The 14,357-nt window shown below is 36.8% G+C and overlaps 1 protein-coding gene across 1 annotated transcript in view; it reads left to right on the plus strand.

The window, feature by feature from the left end:
- FAT4 (FAT atypical cadherin 4) overlaps nt 1-14,357 on the plus strand; it is a 184,216-nt gene that overhangs the window by 127,149 nt on the left and 42,710 nt on the right. The window contains exons 7-8 of the mRNA XM_068543414.1: nt 6,355-6,535; nt 13,797-14,047. Of these exons, the coding sequence (XP_068399515.1) occupies nt 6,355-6,535; nt 13,797-14,047 (432 nt within the window). The remainder of the gene's footprint in view (nt 1-6,354; nt 6,536-13,796; nt 14,048-14,357) is intronic.

Below are 14,357 nucleotides of genomic sequence, written 5' to 3' on the forward strand. Positions count from 1 at the left end.
GGCAGTGGTGGGCTCCATAAGTTCCTGGGAGGGGAGGTGTAGATAGTGACCTGTGCTTGCACACAGGCTTCTCTGTGGCTGCAGCAGCAGCCTGAGCATCTCATGCCCGTCTCTGGGGTCCGCGCTGATAACTGCATCTCATGCCCGTCTCTGGAGCTCGTTTAGGTGGTGCTCTGAATCCTCTCTCCTCGCCCACCCCGAAACAATGGTCTCTTGCCTCCTAGGCAGTTCTAGACTTTTTCCTGGATGCTCTCCCATCTAGCTATGGTGCACTAGCCCCCTTCAAGCTGTGTTCATGCAGCCAACCCCAGTCCTCTCCCTGGGATCTGACATCTGAAGCCCAAGCCTCAGCTCCCAGCCCCCGCACGCCCCGGCGGGTGAGCAGACAAGCCTCTCAGGCTGGTGAGTGCTGGTGGGCACTGATCCTCTGTGCGGGAATCTCTCTGCTTTGCCCTCCGCACCCCTGTTGCTGTGCTCTCCTCCATGGCTCCGAAGCTTCCCCCCCACCACCCCCGTCTCTGCCAGTGAAGGGGCTTCCTAGTGTGTGGAGACTTTTCCTCCTTCACAGGTCCCTCCCAGAGGTGCAGGTCCTGTCCCTATTCTTTTGTCTCTGTTTTTTCTTTTTTCTTTTGCCCTCCCCAGGTACATGGGGAGTTTCTTGCCTTTTGGGAAGTCTGAGGTCTTCTGCCAGCGTTCAGTAGGTGTTCTGTAGGAGTTGTTCCACATGTAGATGTATTTCTGATGTACTTGTGGGGAGGAAGGTGAGCTCCACATCTGACTCCTCCTCCATCTTGAAGGTCTCCTCTTTTTAAAATCTTATTTTAAGTTTCCTTGAACTTTATTTTGATATATTTGATCTTTTTAGGCCACTAGTGTTAAACGGCAATACCAGTTTAATCATTTCTCAAATAAGAGTATAAAATATGATTCAGACAAAGCTTGGAACTTCCCAATTATAAGGGACTATCAGAAGATTAAGCTGTGAATAATCTGTGTGTGTGTGTGTGTGTGTGTGTATGTGTTTGTGTGTGAGATATGTTTTTGCAAATTTTATAAAATGCTTTTCAGAATCATATGTATTTTTTTCTATTTGCTCTAAAAATTTCAGAAGGTTCCTATCAATTTACCTATATTTATTTTATTTTTATATATGTATATACATATATACATATTTATACAGATTATGATGTATACAATACATATAATTTTTACAAAATGAAATTTGAGGTTCATTTTATCATCTGACCTCTAATTGTATTTCAAATATCCACTGTACCCTCCTAATATCTACAATTATAAATTTCTGAGATCTTGTCCTTTTATTTCATTTGTATCTTCAACCCCTTTCACTGGCTCACTGTCTTCTACCAGCAGCCTGTGTCATTACATCCTACCTCTTCTTTCTGTTTGCATCTGGTTCTCATAAATCAATTCCAGATGAAATCAAGTAATCTTGCCCTAGTACACCACTACCTATATAATTCATCCTTATCAGATCTATCCAAGCTAAACATTGGCCCCTGGTATTCTGATTCTTCTCATGAGATTCAGGATTAATTGGGACCCTCTGTTATAAGTAGTAGACTATCTCCAAAACTTTGACCTTTGTCGACAGTCTTGTTCTCTGACCCTGGCTGTAGGCTAAAACCTATATTCCCAGATGTATATTTCTAGAAGTGTTCAGCTTTTTGAACTTTCAGCCATGTAGTCACTAGATCAGATTTCCAGATATCGAGTCAAAGGAGAAGTTAATAAACATTGAGGACAAGGTCTATTGGTATGCATTATGGTTTTATATAAAGATGAATTAAACAATTATTTCTGCTCTCAATTAATTTGTAACTTAATAGAGAATATGGCAGAAGTACATTGATGATAATAATAATATAGAGTGAAAATGTGCAATAAGAGTGACATACTTTTATCTGAGCCTAATGAACTGAGAAAAGATATTTTTTTTAAGAGTTCAAAATTGATTTCCTTCTGCCACTATGGCTGAATGTAAATAAGTTGCTCAAATTCTTTGGGTCTAAAGTTCTTTATTTAAAAAATTAAATTGTAATACTTACTTCATGAATCTGTATATTAAATGAGTAATACATATATAAGATACTCATACATATATCTGTTATCAAATAAGTGTTCAATAATAGGCATCTATAAATATATATGCATATATGTATTTGCACATATGTTTTTCAATTTATATATAAATATGTGGACTAAGTTTACACAGAATAATTAAGACTTGAGTTTTTGACATACTAATATTGAGGCTCTGGAACCAGCAGAAAGTTCTGGACCAAAGATAAAGTAATAGTGAACATCATGCATCACTTCACACTGGCTATAACCACAAAGATGTTGGGAAACAGGAACATAAGTTCCAGGACCACTTTTTCACATAGTTAAGAGGAAGGGTTCAAAAACAAGCAAACAAACACAGAAAAGCAACAAGAACAACAACAAAAACAAGACTTCATCATTCCATTAGGAAATGAGGAAGCACTAAAATCTGTGTGGGCCAAGGACTAGGGAACTTGTGTCCTTCATCCGAGAAGAGTGTGTAGAGATGAGGCTTACTCACTTGGAATCCAGGGGCATTGCTGCTTTTTTGTCCCTTGATTTCATCTCCCTGCCTAAAGCTGAGAGGGAGGGCCTTGTGGACCTCCTGCTATAGTGGACAAGTCTGAGGCTGGAGTGAGGTGTGCGGTGGAAAGCCCCACCCCAAGAATAAATGAAAAATATTGGAGGCAGAGTTTGGAGTAAGTAAAATCTCAGCAAAAGACTTAGAAATGTAGAACGTTGTCTTTGTGAAGTTTCCTTGTAAAACTTTAAAAAGTAAATAAGACCCTCGTGCACATTCCCTGGGGCAACAAGAAAGTGAGGCCGCTGTAGAGATTGTGCTTCACTCTATCAATTCTTGAAGAAAATAGGAAGAGAAGAACCCCAAGTGCTTTGAAAGTGGGCTGAAAGAGAAAAGGGGACTCTGGGCATGGTTCTTGGCTTAAGAAGATGTCCCATGTGGATATGGGATTACCTATGGGGCCATTTCTCAAGCCAGGCCCATCTGTTGTTGCTGGTGCGCTTTTGAGATCTTGTGAAAAAATTATTCTCTGGTATGGAGACCGTGAGATTGAACTTGCTGAATATTTTCCTGGGTAAACAATGTTTTGTTCTTTTTGCTTACTAATTCAGAAAACACATCAACAACAATATTTATGTAGTTTATAGACAAGGAAAGAAATCACATGTTCCTGACCAAATGAGTTAGTCATCATTTTATGAGGTTTTCCATATGTGTGTCATCAGACACTTTAGAATACCAAAGATGAAACCTTTGTTTGGCAGTACTGTGTTATTTCTTAACAAGTTTAAGCACTGTTGATTAGAGAGCATATCAGACATATTCAGGTCTTCTTTAAACTCTCACTGTAAATTTTTAGATTTTGCATTTTTAAACTTTCAATTCAACGTCTGCCACAAAGCTGTGAAAGTTTTGAAAGCTAAGTATCTCATATACTTATAACTACAAAAAAATCATTAAAAGAAAAGAATGATTCAAAATCTTTTCCTGAATAATATTATCATAGGATTGACTTGAAAGTTTTGTGGAGGAACAAAAATCCTGAGAACTATGACACAGAAATCTGTAGGATTAAAAATGGACCTTTTAAAAGTCAATATTCCATTTTTTTTTTTGTTTCTAAAACAAGTACAACAACAAAGAGTACTATAGAATACGTTTTAACTATGTACCAGGCACTATCTTAAGCATGTTACATTCCCCTCAACACCTCTTTTGAGGTAGGTTCTATTTTCATTATTCCCATTTTGCATGTAAGGAGACAGATTTAGTGAGTGGAGTACAATGTCAATAAAAGAGATAAAAGAGCCCTTCACGTCCTCTGGGGCATTGATTTAGTTATCCCCTCTCTCAATTCATCAGATGTACAGCCTCCTTCCCATGATATCCCCTTCTGTCCACACAAAAGCACAGATATCCTCTAGTTAATTTTTTTAACGCAACCAGTGGGAGAAATACTAACATCATTCACATCATTAACTTCCATTTCATCAAACTGTATGTAATTAAACACATTCAAGAGCTTTAGGCCAAACATTGGCCAAAAATAATACCGCAGAAAAATTGATTTTGGTTTTAACACGTGCTATGAAAAATTCAGAATTCGTGACCAGACTGATGTCTCCAAATGCTCCACAAACAACCTCGACAATAGCTAGGGTCCCTCACAGATGGACCTTTTTCTCTAGCTTGTGCCTCGTGCTGGGGATCGGCTTGTCCAGAGTCCCAGAGCATCTCACTGAGCAGTACCTGTCCAGCTGCTAACACCTTATGGCTTTTTGCCAGTGGTCAGCAGCACCGCATTCAAGTCAAATCCCAGCTCCATTCCTCACTAAGTCTGTGGCCCTAAAATAGTTGCTCAGCCTTTCTCTCAGTTTACTTATATATAAAATGGAGATAACAGTTGTACTAACTTATGAAGATGAGACAATGCAAGTAAACTTCTTCAACCAGTACTTGAATACCTAAAGACTCAGTAAATATTTACAATTATCATTATTAGTATGTTGAGTGAGATTTTAAAAGTATTATTTTAATGTGCTTCTTCAGTGTTTATAATACTTCCAGATCTATTCTGGGTGTGAAATGTTTGTGACATCAGCCTACCATTGTTTAAGTGACTAGTAAAAAGGCAATTACAGTATTTTAGTATTTGTAGTCGATTATACAAAAAAAGCAAAAAGTGAGAACTAGTTTTCTTTCCTTTAATGTAAAATCAAACACCTAAAAAGTAGGATTTCTGCAGTCATGAATTTAAAAATATGTTAATGTAAATGGAATGCTTAATATAAATTACGTCACGGAGAAGGATATATATGGCAACAAAGATCAGCTTGCAGCCTAAATTTAATTGCATAGGTTTCCGGGAGGTATCATGCCTCATTACACTGCCCAGTTCAAGTTGTCTTACACATTTTTTATCTAACGTAGAATTTGAGCTTCCTTACATAGGGCACAAAAATACCAGATCACCAAAACCACTGCATTCCGTAATTTTCTAGTCTGTTGATTTTGGTTCCTATACATTTGAGCATAAAAGCTGATTGGTACTACGCCATCAGTAATAACAATCTAATAGGAAAAAGTTTGAATAGTAGTAAGGAAACACTAGCAAATCACAAGAATATTATTACGAAAAAATAATATTGGAAGGCTGTGAATCTCAACACCATTCTGATACTAAATAGTTACTCCATAAACATTTTACAGAGAAACAAATGAGCGAGTGAATGAATGGCTTTATTAACAAAATGTTGAGTACTAGAAATAAGTAGAATTTAAACTTCGTTTAACGGGAGATAATTTTATGGGAGAAAGAATAGTATCTTAAACAGAAAGTGAGAGTATCCAGGGCTTTATTTTATTTTACAGTTAAACAGACTTTCATTATTTCTATTTAGAGAAATTAAAGTTTGAAAACTGATTTTGAAAACACAACTAAGGGCAGATGATTTGCCATTTACCTGTGGGACAACCCGCAGAGTCTAACCAAATATGTCATCTGACCTTCACCACAAAGAGTCTGCTAACCTTGTGTAGTACAGACCGTGTACTCCAAGATTTTGTTAAATGCTGGGTTTTCACTATATGCTGATAACAGAACTGGAACAGGAAATAAAAATGAATTGTTTCACATTTACCTTAAATATTAAATACATGCAACAAAAATGATTTCAAGTCAGCTCATTGACATAGTGTTATTTCCAGCAAGTGGAAGATTAGAGTTTTGATGTTAACTTGAAGCTTTCTTCTTTAAGTTTTCTGCAAACAAATATTGTTTCGTACAGAAAAGGGGATTTAAAGGCCTCAGAAGCCCAGTTGGATTTTGTTGACAATAGCATTGAGAGTCACATCTAGGAATACAGTTTTTAACTCTGCCTTGTCAGCTGGCCAGCTATTCCAGGCCCAGGGGTATTCTCCAAATCTGGCTTGAGCTATTTTACTGTAAGTGCCTCTTTTGTGGCATTTAAATGATATTGTTGTGTTCTGCATTGCTGAATCAGCACCTTTAAAATAGAATAAGAGGTTGACGTATTCCTTTCGTGCAGTATCACTAGGAAAGAGTTGGAATACTATTCCCTAAATAAAAATATTTTTTTCTTGTAACAACACTAAAAATCACTCAATCACTTGCCTATGTGTTCCCAAATTTTACTTTGGGATGTTTTCTAAATTCTCTTCCGTAGTTCTGTCTACAGCTAATTGTTAAGTTTGCTATTATTTTTGTTATTTAGGAACATTAAGACTAGATTTTCTTTTCCTTCTAGGATCCCCTGCCCTGACCGGAACTGGAACTATCAATGTCATAGTGGATGACGTCAATGACAATGTCCCCACTTTTGCCAGTAAAATGTATTTCACAACAATTCCTGAAGATGCCCCAACTGGGACAGATGTTTTATTGGTAAATGCCTCAGATGCTGATGCTTCAACAAATGCAGTAATCAGGTCAGTACATTTTCCTTTGTAAATTTTAATTATTTTTCTCATTAAACATTAGTCTTTGGACTAAATGCATACAATGCTTCGTTTTGCTGAAATTCCGTAGCATTAACTCATAGCCCAATTGTGGTTATCTATTGCTGAATAACCAACTATGCCTAAAATGAGGATTAAAACAATAATGATTTTATGTATTGTTCTAAAATTTTATCTTATTAATTTTATTTATATTTTTATTGTATCTCATTATTTTGTAGTTGAGGAATTAGGGCATGGGTCAGTGGGAGATTCTTCTGCTTCTTGTGGTTGACTAGTGTCACTTATGGTATTTACCTGGTGACTGTGTCCTAGAGGGTCCAAGATGGCTTCACGCGCATGCCTGGTGGCTTGGCAGGGATGGCTGGAACTTTAGGCTCAGTTGGGCCCCTTCTCTGATCTTGTGGTCTCAGAGCTTCTCAGTGTGGTTCTTCAGCAGGGTAGTTGGACTTCTTTATATGGTAGAAGAACCTCTGGGTTACAAGGACCTCAGGTGAAAGCTGCTAATGCTCTTACAGGCCAGGCCTTGAAACGGCGTAGAATCACTTCCATAATACTTTCTTTGTCAAAGCAGCCATGGCCAGCCAAGAGTCCCTGGGCTAAAACCCATCAGTGAAAAGTCTTCAAATGACTGTGCCTTCATATAGTCAGATATAATAAAAATCCGTGCCATTTTTATCTTGCAAAAAACTATTATGTTCACTTTAAATTGACAGACAATTATTACAACTTAAATGAAAAATATTTTCACAGAATAGTAAGTTGTTATGCCAACCTAAATCTTATTTACTCTGGCTTGATATGTTTTTAATGGAATATATATTTTGGATGTTAATCACTCCTTGCTATTCATGGAATCCTGGAGAAAATCCACTTTTTCCTCTGGTTAACAGAGCTTTTATGTATTAATTTTTATATTGACTATTTAAGTATTACATATTTAAGTCATTTACCTAACTACTGATGGACTCTCTAAAAGCACAACCTTTTATGTGTGATGTTAATTTTCCCATATGGTCTAACATGATCTTTTACACAGCAGCTACCCAAAAAATATTTATTTATATTCTTCTTTCTACCAGTTTGATCAAGTTATGCATTTTAATGGATGGTATACTTATTTTGAGTTAAACACTTTACATAACTTTTAATATTTTCCCTTCTAGTAAACCAGCCTGCATTAATTACTAGCTTATCTAGTTTATATCTTTGTTTCCCAGACACCCATTCCAGAATTTAGCTCTTATAGAAATATATTCCTTTTTTTTCCCAACTGACCAAATCTCCATTCAAAAGCTCACTTTTAATTCTTTTATGTCATACATTGGAGAAAGTCACAAAACTGTATCAATAGGGTTGACATTCAAAGGCAAATCCCTTTCTCTGTGCTCTTAATCCCATCCCATTCGATTTCCCTCAAATCATTAATTCAGCAGTTACTACATTTTGCTCTGCATCTTCAAGTAATCCTTCTTTCCTTGATCATATCTTTATCCCTATAGAAATGCTCAGAATATCTGGTATTGAGTTCTGGTTCCTTTATTTACTTACATGACTTAGGAAAGTCATTTTAGTGTCTCTAAGGCTCAGTGTATCCGTCAGTAAAAGTGGAGATAAGAATTGCTACTTTCGAAATTTGTGAGAATTAAATATATATTGACCAATTACTAGGTGCCAAGTATCATATATGGAATCAGTTAATATGTGCAAATGTCTCTAACACATTATTGGGACATGAAAGTCGCTAAATTTATACTAGTATTTTTTTTCTTTTCATCATTCTAATATCTATTTTATTCCTAATATATTCTTCCTTGAAAAATGTCTACAACATAATAGTGACTGGCACCTAAATAAATGCATTAAATGAATGATTCTAGTATTCTTTACGACTGCTGCTTTTCCTCACGTTTTTCACACCACATTTTTGAGAGGGTGGGTTACTGCCTCAGAGTTTTCTCTGGCCATTTATTCTTGAAAATCTCTCAGTCTTTCTCCTCCATTGCTTTACCAAAAAAGACTATTCGAAGATTCTACTGAAATTTATCAAGTCCAGTGATTTCTGAGTCTTTATTTTCCTTTGCCTTTTGCAATATTTGCACCACAGGTCAGCCTTTCTTATTGGCATCTTTTTTCTCCTCAGTGTCTGTGTAAATGTTATTTCTTATTTCTCATCCTGTGTCTCTGACCACACCTTCTAATTTGCCTTCTGTGTCCCCTCTTTCTCTCTCTCCAAAGAAATTTGGACATTCCCCACAGCAATTTTTCTCAGTCCTTTTCTTTCCTTTCTTTGTTTTCCCGCACGTGTGTGTATGTGTGTGTGTGTGTGTGTGAGAGAGAGAGAGAGAGAAAGAGTAAAAGAGAGAGAGAGTAGAGAATCATCCATTTCCATGGCTGCAGCCATGAGAAAACTTACCCAGAAAACTAGACAGAAAACCTCTAAACCTGTTGTACCAACTCTGACTCCATCCTGGAGATTCCCACCCGTCTTTAAAACTCTCTAGGAGGCACTTCTACGTAGAGGTTCTGTTGTCATAAGACAACGTATCAGAAGCTCCTAACCTTTTCTGTTTCTCCTCTTGGTGTACTGCTCTCTTTTAATGATGTTGCTTTGCTTTCTTCATCCTCCCATCTTGATGGCTAACAATCATCCTCTCCCCCTACGCTCATTCAGTGGACAAGTTTTCATGTTTCTTCTTTCCTAATGCCTCTGGCACTCATTCTTTTCTGTGCATCCCTCCTGCCAAGATCCTAGTTCAGTCCATAATTACATCATGCCTGGACTATTATAATAAAAATTAACTTACTTTCCTGACTCTGGTTTCTAATCCTTCCAATCTATATACTACACGATCCTGTATAATCTTGGAGCCCTTACGATGTCCCAGATACTTTGTTAAGTTCTGAGGAGTTAAGCACTTCAGTTCTAATAACAACACTTTAATATAGAAGGTAGTTTTGCAATATTACAATGATAGTGCCTTGTAACAAGTATAGTTTAAACACAGAATGTGTGGAAAGAACAGCATACTCAGTGATACCTGAGGAAATAAGTATAAGCTTCAAGTAATTGATGAATTTTGGAAAAACAGAGGAGTTGCTTATGGACAAACAAGGGATGAAAGGCATTCTAGGCAAAGACAGTAACAGGTGCAAAGCCAAAGCTATGCAAAAACATAGCATCAGAAAAACAAAGCTGTTCAGTATGGTTGGTGTGGGTTAGGAATGGGCCTTGTATACCATAGGAGAAAATTCACATTTCTTTCTGTGTCTAGTGGGAGAAACAACTGAAATGTTTTAAGGTGGGCAATAACATGATTAGTTTACATTTTATGATGATTCCTCTCTCAGTGTTGTAGAAAGTGATTTGGATAAAGCAAAGCCTCAGTCTGTGAATGAAGGGAAAATGACAGTAACATGAAACAGCTAGCTCAGTGGCTCAGCTTTAACAATGATACTCCCCCCTCCTCAAAATCTTTCAACTTCCAGTTTGCCTAGGGCATAACGCCCAGTCTGCATATTCCAGCCCCTCCGTAAACAGCTCCAGCATCTTTCCAAGCTTATTCTGGACAAATGTATAGCCAAACTTTCAGCCTCACTGGATCACTTTCTGCTCCTGGGAAAAGGACCTGTGCTTTTCCAAGCACTATGGCTCTGTTCAAATCCTTCTATATCCTAGACCAGGGTTCTGCAAACAGCAGCCTGCAAGCCAAATTCGGCCCAGTGCCTAGTTTTGTAAATAAAGTGTTCCTGGAAAATAGCCATGCCCATTCATGTACGTATTGTCTGCAGCTGCTTTTGCATTAAAACAGCAATTTGAGTGTTGCAACAGAGATCTGATGGCCTAAAGAGCTGAAAATATTTACTAACTGGTCCTTTACAGAAAAAAAATTTGTTGACTCCTAGCCTAAAATACCTTCATTCTCCCTTTACAATACTATTGTAAGGTGGGTAACCTCTTTAAGACTTAGCCTAAATTTACATTTCTCCAAGAAAGGCTTTTCTATCAAAAGTGATCTCTTTGTCTTCTGAATTCCCAAAACAATGCTTCTGAGCAATTTCATAGCACTTAAACATAACGCCTGGTTTTGTATTTACTTTTCCATGTGTCTTTCTTCTATCTAGGGTATAAGCTTGAGCACAGAATTTGTTTACCTACTTATCCATGTCTCTATTAGTTCATCCATTTACCTAAAGATGGATTATAAGAATTATATATAATAGATTATTATAATTATGTACCTATATATACTGTTATGTGTGTAAACCTAAACTTTGAATTCCTGTCACATACTAATTACGATGCCAAGTGCTTTTCAAAAGAAATTACATCTGATGCTCAAAACTACCAAATGAAGGGAACACATATATGTATAATACTTCATAGATAGAGAAGACTTAGAAAGGCTAAGAAACTTTATGAATTTAATTACTTGAATGAGATCAAAATTCATGTCCAAGGGAACTGTGTTCCAAAGTCCAGTTTCTAAACTATTACTAAATCACTGTATTCTAGCAGCCCACCGTGCAGTGCCTTATGACCGTAGCAAATCTCAGGAAGAGGTAAAAAAGTTTCAAAAAATCAAATGGGGATATTTCAGCTTTACAAATGCAAAGACAGTTGATTTAGATTTTAGATAATAATGATCAGTTTATGTCAGTAATTTGAAACAGTAATTTCTTGAGTCAGAAAAAAAATTAACACCTTGTTGATTTGCATTGAACTAAATCATTGTAAACTGATTCTACGTGTACAAACCTGAGCAAGAGTCCCTTTTGGCCTTAGCAAGAGCTACAGTGTGCCTTGTCTCACCCACATCCCCCCAGGCTGTGTCTCACCTTCCATCTACTGTAGGATAATGGAAAAAGTGCATATTGAAGTCATAAAGACAGAAGTTCAAAGTCTCCATGTACCATTTATAGATTACATGTTTCTCTGTGCAACTCCCTTAGACTCAGATTCCTCATCGATAAAAAATGTAGTACAAAACCAAACTGTTAGGATTGTTCTGAGGCTTAAATGAGAGCGTATATAAAATGCCTTGTAGTCTGCTGGGTACACACGAAGAACACAGTAAGATGCTGCAAAGTTGTAAAGAACAGCGTAGGTGTTTAGCTGTTAAGAAGGTAGCACAAGACTTGATCTAAGTTCATAACCTTAAAAGAAATTAATGTGGACCAGAGAAGCAGGAGAGAGATGTATGAAAGGATGAGAAGTGAAACAAGACTCAAATAATACAAGTGGGGAAAACCTGGGCATGTGATCTCAGCAGTCTATCCATTTATATTGTCCCCTATGTTTCTTTTATCTCTTTCTTTTTTTGTAACTTACAAGAATAAATTTGATTGAAACTGGTATTATAGATATTGTGAGATATTAAAGAATATCTCATATTTAAAATACACTATTGATACACTTTTATTCTTTAATTTTAAAAAAATAATAAATATATTACCTACTTTTAAACAGACAATCTTATGTGCAATAGCATAAAATAAAGAATAAGAATTTACAGTACAAAGTTCCTCTATGGATTATTTAGTTCAACCTGGGCCAGAACTCACATCATTTGCCTTTCAACACATTGTTCATTCTAATATACCATGGTCTTCTCACATACAAAGCATCCAAATCAAATTTACATGCATTTTGCATCCTTCTTATTTTTATTTGTGAATGCTTAAGGGAACAAATATTTGAGTGAACCTTGTCCTTTGCTGCCATAAAGCTGTAAGAAAGCTTGTGGCACTATGAAGCACTTGTTCCAACCCCTATTAACTTATTTGGTCATTTCTACATCTACTGATAGAAGCAAAGTTTCCCAAAGTAAAATCACATAATTCTCATAATCCAGGTGTCTACAGACTTTCTCCAAACGGTAAGGCAATATGATTATTTCATGAGTCCTGAATTTCTAACTTTGAGAAATCATTTACAAATCTTTGATATTTTTATTTTGATAAAGGGAATAGATATCTTCTACTGTGTAAGCATAGTAATTAATTACACTTTGTAAAGAGTCATTTCTGGTCTAGGAAATATAGTCAGTGCTTTTCTCACTCCTGATCGTGGCATGTGGGTGTGTCAAAGGGTGTTCAAATCTGAGTGATACCAAGTACTTTATCAATACTAAAATCATTTCTCAACCAAATTCCTTCTCTATTCTTTTTCTATTTAGCTCTCATTTTATAGAACCTCTATTTTTTTAAAAAAATAGCTCCCAATTTTTCATTATGTCTCTAAAAAGGATGAAGATGCTGAAATGTTTGCTTTAACCGATGAACTTCATAGGAGAAATGTGCACTGGCTGCAATGCAAGGATTTTTCCTGCTGTTTCTATTAGGCACTTGCTGTTGCTATGTTTTTATGGACACAAACCATAGAGACACCAGTTAGTTCCAACAAGGGCATTTCTTTGTTGGCATAAAGGAGAAAACTTTGAAAGATGTCTATTAGCTCACTACCCTCCAACTTAAAAAATTATGGACCACAGCCAGCTTCTGAACCTTCAAGCTTAGCTACTTCTTTCCTAGCTGACCTCTCAGGAATATATACAGACAGCTTTTTTCTTCAGAAAGAAGAGAGAAGCTATTCTCAGTGGAAACTCCTCCCCGCTAACCAATCTGGTTAGCGTCAAAATATCCATGAAGATGTCATACCTCTCCTTACAACAAGAAAGCAAAGCAGCATGGCCATATGAGGAATAGCAAATGAGAGAATTAGTAACTAGGAATGTCTCTGTATAAATAATCAGTTCTTGAGTTGTTCTGGATAGTCAATATGTGTCAGATACAGTGTTTGGTCTTTAAAGACAAAGATCTTCCACTGACCTTTCTGGTATATTATGGCGCACTGCAGAAAAAATAATTTTTAGATTCATTTAACAGATGTTCATTTGTGATCCTGGCCACTGACCACTATATTAGAGCAAGGCCCTGATTTATGCTCTCAGGCTGGTTTATTTAAAACACGATAGTCTTCTGGGTATATTCTGGGGACTTGCATGATTTAAGAAACCCACAAACCTTGTGAGGACCTGCTTGAGGTCATGGGATATCTCACAATAAAGATTGTTAATGTGATGTTCACATAAAATTTGAACTCGCCATATCCTTTCGTTGTTGTGTGATGTTTTTCTTGACATTTCTGCCTCGGTCATTAAATTATAGCACATAGATGTTGCAGCATTAAAACTGGAAGAAATATGCCCATGTCTGCTCTCTGCTTTAGTTATAGGATCATTGGTGGAAATTCTCAGTTCACCATCAACCCCTCCACAGGACAAATCATCACCAGTGCGTTGCTAGACAGGGAAACAAAAGAGAATTACACTTTAGTGGTCGTTGCCAGTGATACTGGATCCCCGGAGCCTCTTTCCAGTTCCACCAGTGTGCTCGTCACGGTGACTGACGTCAACGACAACCCACCAAGGTTTCAGCATCACCCGTATGTCACACACATCCCGTCGCCTACTCTTCCAGGTAACCAAACCAACTGGGAGGTCTCATAGATAAATAAAAACTATACATTGGACACTTCCTATAATTACATTGCTGTTATTTTTACGTGTATATTTCTGATATAGCCAAAGTTGGCAAATCCTCTAAAATTCAACTCTTGCCTAAATACATGGAAGGAACGTCGAATCTTGCACAGTAATTCTTTCTTCCCAGACCAATTGTATTTAAGGTTTTATAATTGCCACACCTTTCCTAGTGCTGTTTCTTAATTTTACTTGAATATTGTTAAAGATTAGAATAGATTTCACCTTGTAGTCAAGGAGGGTTCTGT

The sequence above is a fragment of the Eschrichtius robustus genome, chromosome 4, assembly GCF_028021215.1.
Source record: "Eschrichtius robustus isolate mEscRob2 chromosome 4, mEscRob2.pri, whole genome shotgun sequence".
Lineage (NCBI taxonomy): Eukaryota > Metazoa > Chordata > Mammalia > Artiodactyla > Eschrichtiidae > Eschrichtius > Eschrichtius robustus.